The sequence below is a fragment of the Gopherus evgoodei genome, chromosome 16, assembly GCF_007399415.2.
Source record: "Gopherus evgoodei ecotype Sinaloan lineage chromosome 16, rGopEvg1_v1.p, whole genome shotgun sequence".
Lineage (NCBI taxonomy): Eukaryota > Metazoa > Chordata > Testudines > Testudinidae > Gopherus > Gopherus evgoodei.
The window spans coordinates 17,139,229-17,146,602 of NC_044337.1; the positions used below are offsets into that span (position 1 = coordinate 17,139,229).

A 7,374-nucleotide genomic window follows, 5' to 3' on the forward strand; every position below is an offset into this window, starting at 1 on the left:
AATGACACAATAGAATAGTTGACATTTTAGAATTTATTTTTCTACAGTTTAGGTTTGGCTTTGATAGCTGCTTCCCATTGCTTTTTCACTAGTGTGTATAGTCTCATAGCTGCCTGCGCATCCTGAATCTGGAAGACAATGAAACAAGCCGCAGGTTAAAGAAAGAAAGCAGAAGTTGCTGCAGGATCATTGTTAATGGTAGTCACATCCTCTCATCCATTTTATTCCCCAAATAAAAGTAAACCTTTTTAATTTCACTTAATGCTGAAATAATTCATGTAAGAGAACACTTAATTTAGCTGATGGGACATTTTCCATATGGTTAGTGTTCATGAAAATAGGAGATTAACACTATTGGTATGAAGCAGGTAAGGACGATACAAGCTTTCCTCAGACCGGTATTGCACATTGATATGTTGAGTAAAGATTACCAAATCTCATGAGTACAGAGATGACAATGAGGTTATACTTCTACTAGGGTCCCAGAGCCTAAAACCCAATGCACTGTTGATCCACCCATAAATACATTTTCCCCATGGGTTTACGTACTGAACAGTGCTCCGATGTCTGCACTTTCACATTCAGCAGTTTCTCACAAAGCAGTTTTAGAGATGGACGTCCACTCTAGAGGCAAAAATAAGAGAATCAGAGTTGTTACGCCAACTATGAAATTAAATAGTATCTCCTCCGTTGCATGAAGGACACAATTACTCAAGCTAAATCCTACAGTAAGGTTTTAGTTTAAGAAAACCCATTAAACCATAGTGTGTCTAAGTTTCTACAGAAGAGTTGGTGAGACAGATGCCATTTGTCAGGTCACTGAGAGATCTATTCAAGCCTCCACTCTTGTAAATCCCTTCAGCATTATAAGAATGACATAGACAGTGATATAACTTACAGCAGCACATATGACTATAGCCTCGTCAACGATAGCTTTTTAAAGCTTTTAGTAAGAGGGAGAAAGGAAAAACTGGGTGTCTTGTTTTGAAATTTAAAATATCACCTGTCACTTCAAAGGTAAACCATTGGATCTTGCTTGACAGATGTTTCCAGTCAGGAAGGTGAGCAAACAATATCACAAAATAGAACCCACTATTTTCTATATATAGATCCATATTATCTTATTTGACTGCCCAAAAAGATGATAGAAAGACCCACCTTCCTGTTTTGAGTTCCAGGAAATGGGAAAGCCAATGAATTTGCTGTGCATGGGTATTGCTGGTAATCTTGATTGGCAGTAAGTTTCTTAGTACTTTTACACATTCCAAACACTGTATAATAGGCTTGGCAGAATTCAATTTTTTAAAATATTTTTTACTAATAAAAATGTTTAGTTTAAGCTTTTTAAAATTTTATACATTTAAATGTTCACAGTTGCAGGAAATTATGGGGGAATCAGACAATTATTTAATGACTGTACATGCTGAGGTTCAAAAAAGTTAAAAACTTTATAACCATTAAAATACAAATTGTCACTATCCCATGTCAAAATATGCTAAGTAAATACAGCGGAGTCGCATCTTACATGGGGGTTAGGTTCTGAAGTCAGCGCATAAGGTGCAAATCGTGTATAGCCAAACGCTCATTGAGTGGAATGGTGGGCAGAATCACCCGCACTACAGGTGACAGTATTTAAATTGTTTTTCTTTTTTGTTTTGTTTTGCCATGTGCGTATAGTTAAAATTGCGTAAGTTAAATACGCCTATGATGCGACTCCACTGTATCCTTAAATCACACTCTAAAGTTCTTAAACAGCATTTTTCTTCTCTTGCTTATCTGTAAATTTCAGTTATTGATGCAAATATTTTTTCAGTTTGTCTGTACAGTGAAATTGAAGTTTACTGCTATTTACTGAAAAAAATTAATCCTTCCAAACCTATGTCTAAATACATTAAACTAGCTAACTTTCATAAATGGCAGTGCCTCAGATACCCTCATTTTACAAGAGGACAGTTAAAGCAGAGAGGTAAAGGGACTTGCCCAAGCTTGTACAAAGAGTCAGTGGCAGAACCAGGACTGGAGACTAAATGTGCAGGAGGGAATCATTCCTCTAGATCTTGTTGCCTTGCACTAGCACTAAATGTTAGTGAATCAAGAGACTATTTTCTGCACGTTTCTTACTTTGACTTCCTTTCTGAAAGGTTTGTATCTTTGTGTGTCCCGAATTTTCTTTTTAGGATGATCAAGAAACAGGATCTGAAAGAAAAATATTTCCATTGTAAAGAAGGCAGTACAGTAGCAGGATACTTTATACAGCCGAGTGCACTGCTCCCATCGATTCAAAGGATAGTTCACAACATGAACAAGTAAGATTCCGGGTGTTAGGACATCCTCAGTATCCAAGAGTAAGAGCCCCAACCAATTTGCATAACGGGGCTCAGATGGGCGCCATCTTTGGGAGGTGCTGCCTGTGGAGCTTGTATGCCTCAGCACAGAATACTCCAGTCTAATGCAAGTGGCCAAATGTCTCTGTATTAATGATGCCACTGGCCTCACTGTAGAACTTCAGAGTGTGCTTTGGCCTTCCCTAATATGCAAATAACTTGATCAACTTGCTGATTCCTAGACTAGAAGGAAACATTAAAATGATAAAATGTGCCCTGAGAGCTTTAATGTCCATACAGAGAGCAGATAAAAACAGAAGATCCTAAGGTCTCATCTGAAAGACTCAAGTCACTGGATAGCTGAATTATGCTATATTTTAACCTGCTCTGGAATGACACAAGACTGAATGGACCCAGCTGCAATCTGAACCTATGGTTCCAGAGTAGAGGTGTTTTAACCTGATGCTTCAGCTAACATTCTGGGGTGACAAGTCAGTCACCTGAAGACAGGGGCTTCAAAGCAATCAATATCTAACCATGTACCTTTAAGTCATTGTGGATAGCATGCCCAACTAAAATCCTTCCTTTCAAGATGTCAGCCACCTCCTTCTGAACATTTTTAAACTCCGCTCCTACAAACACAACACATTTTCAGTAAGAGACAAGACAAAGCGCAAGTTGTGAGACAGCATTAGAAAGTGGAGCATTTTATGTGGTAGGCACTTCCTTTGGGACCCAAGGTATTGGAGAATGCAGAATTCTTGTACACAATAATCCTCAGTTTGCTCATAACTACAGACTCGAAGATGGCAGAACAGGCGCACACGTGAACAAAAATAGTGGTAATTGAGAAACAGACTTCTACCTATTGGCCTAAGACCACCCTTGCATTTTTGTAGGCAATGGTTAGAGAAGTTACACTCTACTGGGGCAATAATGATCAGTCTGCAAGAAAGTATCAAATGTATTTTGATTCATGATCTATTGTAGAGTTCCCTTTAATTTAGATATTTTAGGTTATGCTGAGATTGAGATTGTTTTATTTCCTACACAAAAACAGAATTAAACAGGCCCTAAAATAGCTTAGCAGGAACTCAGTCAGGGATGTTTCTGTGGTGCTCAACTGGATCCTCTCTCTTAAGGAATGTGCTGGGAAAGATCACTCACCTTTCTTTATGTCCTTGGGCCGTATGCCGCTAACAGCTGTCCTGTAATCGGTCACTTTTTCTGTAGGCTTGACATATTTGTCATAAATACACTTTCCAAATTGGTTCACAATGGATACACGAGCCAGGATGCTGTCTTCACCCTCGGGCCCCACTCCCACCATCTCACAGTCCATGGCTACAGCTTTTGTCAGCCTAAAAGAGGATACCAGAGTTAGAAAGCCTTTGCTGTGATCATATACATCTAGATGTACAGGTTAGTCACCAGTTAAAAAACAAATGGGGCACTTAACATCTCAGAGTAGTTTCAGTTTGTTTGCAGACTCAAGAAGACATCAGTTTACACTCCGTTTATGTTTGGAAGCCACGGTTGTAAGAAAGAGAAAATGTCTGACACCTCTATATACTGTATATCCACTTTACGTTAGAAATACAACCTACCCCGCAAAAGCCTTTTCTTTAACCAGCACCTGTTCCGTAGACAGCTGTGATTTGCCTTCAATTCCCATATTTCTTCTAGCAACTTTTGCTGCTTCAGGTCCTATTGCTGCTTCAATATCCTCTGGATCTACACCGTCAAACCAGATGTCGGCTCTGGCAGGAAAAGATAAAATTACACTATAACATTGTTAAAAAATGCACTGTCTAAAAGGCTGGTTTATTTTTGACCGTTTGGCTAAGCCTGATGTTTATAAAAGCAAGGAGGAGTCAGCTAATTAGTCTAAATCAGTGCCAACTAGTCCAACAGTCAGATGCTGCAGACCATGTAGTTTTACTCAAACATCATAGGATTTGGGTTAGTCTGCCCATGTGGCTAGCCGGGAGAGTGTGGAATTCTTTGTATTGTAATCTTATACTGTGTTCCTCAGGGTACATGATATAAGATTAGAAGTATCTGTGTCTGAACTTCTGTCCAGCCACACACCCAATCTGTTCTCCTGTCCATTCTGCCTCTTCAGGTACCAGTGATTCCTTAGTTCCCAGGTCTAAATCTGCTAGTCACCAGGTTCTCTTCCACCAGTCTTTTCCTCTCCTTCAGCATTTCACTGGAGCTCTTTCGAGACTGCAGGTTTTCTTTTTTCATTCATGTTCAGGGCCAAGATTTGTGGATTTCTTTTCCCTAAAGCTTTTAATTTATGATAGCTTTGGATGTCTGTATGAACAGGCACGTCCAAAACAGGGTTATGGTACAGAAATCTGTCCGTTCAGGTGGAAAGGGAAAAGAAACATCATATACTGTAATAGATGAGATGCAGATTTCGTTTTCAATCCATGTCTCTTATTCCCTGGGTGGATAAAGTAGGAAATGCTATTCAGGCAAAGCGCAAAATATCTTGCATTGCCAAATAGCTGCCTCTTCTGGCTATTAAGCAATGGTCCTAACACCCATGAAAGCACTGTACCTCGCACGCACTGCCTGCCCCCCCTCCCAGTCTGTGCCCCTGCCCCAGAGCTGGGGCTCTGGGAGGGGCAGGAGGGATGCGGACAGGGGTAACAGGGCTGAGGCTGGGGCCACAGCTGAGGGCAGGGCAGGAGCAAAGCTGAGTGGCGTTCCCTCCCTGTCCGCCATGGGGACTGACGCGGGCTGCAGTCATTGCCCCCCCCCCCTTCCATCTGGGGTGTGCATCCTGCAGTTTGGGAATCTCTGCTCTAAGGAGAACCATGTAGTGTCCATGAAGATAGCTACAGTAACTTGCAGCCTGTACAGTCAGGAAGAGGTGAAATTTTAAGGGGAGGTGGTCTAAGAAACAAAGAGGGTCTTCCTCCTTTGAGAAAAAGCACAGAGTTGCATCACCCTCTGTCCAAAATTAATCAGCTGCAATTAGAATAGTTACAGCCACCTACATATGTAAACGTGAGGCCTGAAATACTCACTCTGCCAGCGGCTGCTCCGTGTGCTTGTCAGCTTTCCTCCTCTTATGTTTTATGTCACCTTGTTCCTTCTCAGTATTGCCATTTTTTCTTTTGTGCTCCTTTCTGTTTCCCTTGCCATCACTCAAAGTCTTGTCAGGTGCCCTTCTCTCTGATTTCGGGATAGCCACAGGAACACAAACTGTGGCAGGATCACTGTCCATCTTGTTTACAGATTTGAATGTTCCCATATTCCTACCTCCATTTATAGCTGGAATTCCTTTGACTTTTCCCTTTTTGGTTGTGTGCGTCTTGGAATATGTTTGGGATACAGGAAGGGACTTATCCAAGCTGGTGGCCTTTTGTTTCAGCAGCTAATATGACCCAAAGAAACCCCACAGAATTTACTGTAGCATTAAACTTTGACATTTCCCACCCCACCCCACCCTTTACTTTCTCTCTTGTGAATTTACTACTCAGTCTCCACGCATGTCCAACCCTGGAGCTGGAAGTTCTACATGTACTTACAATAAGGTACAAATGTAGGCAATAGCAATGCAAGATTCCCCCATACAGAGCCCCACCATTTCAAGGGGTGAAAGATTAGCTCATTCTCCATGGTCCATTAAGTCACTGATCTCTCTGCTGAGATTACTGAGAAAGGGGTCAAGAAATGCCAACGATTTTAGTGATGTGGACACCTATCTGTTATTAAGAACTGGACAAGTTTTTCTTGTACAATGAAAACTGCAGTTTTCAGTCAATTTCAAATTGAATCTTTAATCTTTATGCTTCCTTACACATTCCTCTTCCTCAGTCGTGCCTACAATAGGTTAATACCGATAACCATACTATTATAATTCTCAAATAAGGCCAGAAGGAAAGAGGCTGTGAAAACTGCCAGTTCCCCGTGGACCAAGGTATTTCAGATACTTATTTCCACTTCTGGATAATTCCATAATTTGACTATTGAACCAGCAAAGCATTTTTTGTTTCAAGAGTTAACAGCAAACTTTATTTGCATAAAACATTCTGTGACTTCTTAGTCAAAACATCCCCTCAACGTGTCATGTATTTATATACATACCTAAGTCCACAATTCAAAAGAAAGACAGCGCACTGAGCCAACACCTGTGGGGATCTTAAATATTCAATCCCCCTTGCAGATCTGCACTAGAACGTAACTGATTATGGGTTACCCCACTGGGGCATGGTACTAAACTCTTGGATGTCACTGACCTCCTGCAGGGTCTTCCAGTTAGAAGAGAACTCCTGAGGAGCTTTTGGGGGCAGCACTCCCACAACGTTGGTGTCCTTTTGTTTTTTCTTTCCGATCTGCTTGACTTTGTTTTTCCATATTTTTTTCTTGTTCTTCCTGTGCTGTTTTTTCAGATTCTCAGGTTTAACGCTGGGGATGCTCGTTGAAGCTTTTGACTCTTTGGTCTTTATTTTAGCCATTCTGTCATCAGAAATCACTCACACTTAGAAAGCAACAGCCATTTCTGTCAACAAGATGTATAAATCATAGGTTATAGGAATATATATATATTTAATTTGTTTGCCACACCAGCCAATGCTTATAAAGGGTATTGGTGAAATAAGCCTGGATGCAGGCAATCTCTGTTTATCCCAAAAGACACACAACAGTGGCTTTGCATTTAGTCTGCAGGGAAGTCAGTGTATAACAAGGTGTTTATGGAAATACACAGCAAGTGACCCTTTGCTTTGCATTCACCCACACAGCAAACCCCTGATAACACACTCTGGACTTTAACGATGGTTTATGTGTGATCACCTCCCTGTGGTTTCCATACAGATCAGCTTTCCCTGACACCCCCCTCACCCCATAGCCAGGGCTGGCCAAGCCCAGCCACAGACCCTGTCACACCCCCCCCCGGCAGTGCCAGCCTCAGCCTGGCACCGCACCCCCAGCCGCCCTGCAGACCCACCCAGAGCCGCAGGCCCCCGCCACTCACTGCCCGCTCGCGCTGCACCGCCGGAAGCCCGGCCCACGTGCGCCACCTCCGCCCCAG

At 41.8% G+C, this 7,374-nt stretch overlaps 1 protein-coding gene across 3 annotated transcripts; it reads right to left on the reverse strand.

The window, feature by feature from the left end:
* Window positions 1-13: 13 nt before the first annotated feature.
* REXO4 (REX4 homolog, 3'-5' exonuclease) lies at window positions 14-7,374 on the reverse strand. Of its 3 annotated transcripts, XM_030535770.1 has the most exons (10): window positions 7,291-7,352; window positions 6,581-6,843; window positions 5,544-5,715; window positions 5,366-5,513; window positions 3,932-4,084; window positions 3,492-3,685; window positions 2,868-2,956; window positions 2,122-2,196; window positions 550-624; window positions 14-128 (listed from the first exon to the last, which is right to left on the reverse strand). In XM_030535770.1, the coding sequence occupies exons 2-10, from the start codon at window positions 6,797-6,799 to the stop codon at window positions 42-44; spliced, it is 1,212 nt and encodes a 403-aa protein (XP_030391630.1). In that variant the 5' UTR covers window positions 6,800-6,843; window positions 7,291-7,352; the 3' UTR covers window positions 14-41. The 3 variants fall into 3 exon arrangements, with proteins under 3 accessions (XP_030391630.1, XP_030391629.1, XP_030391628.1); XM_030535769.1 differs by having other exon boundaries at window positions 5,366-5,715; window positions 7,318-7,374; XM_030535768.1 differs by having other exon boundaries at window positions 5,366-5,715.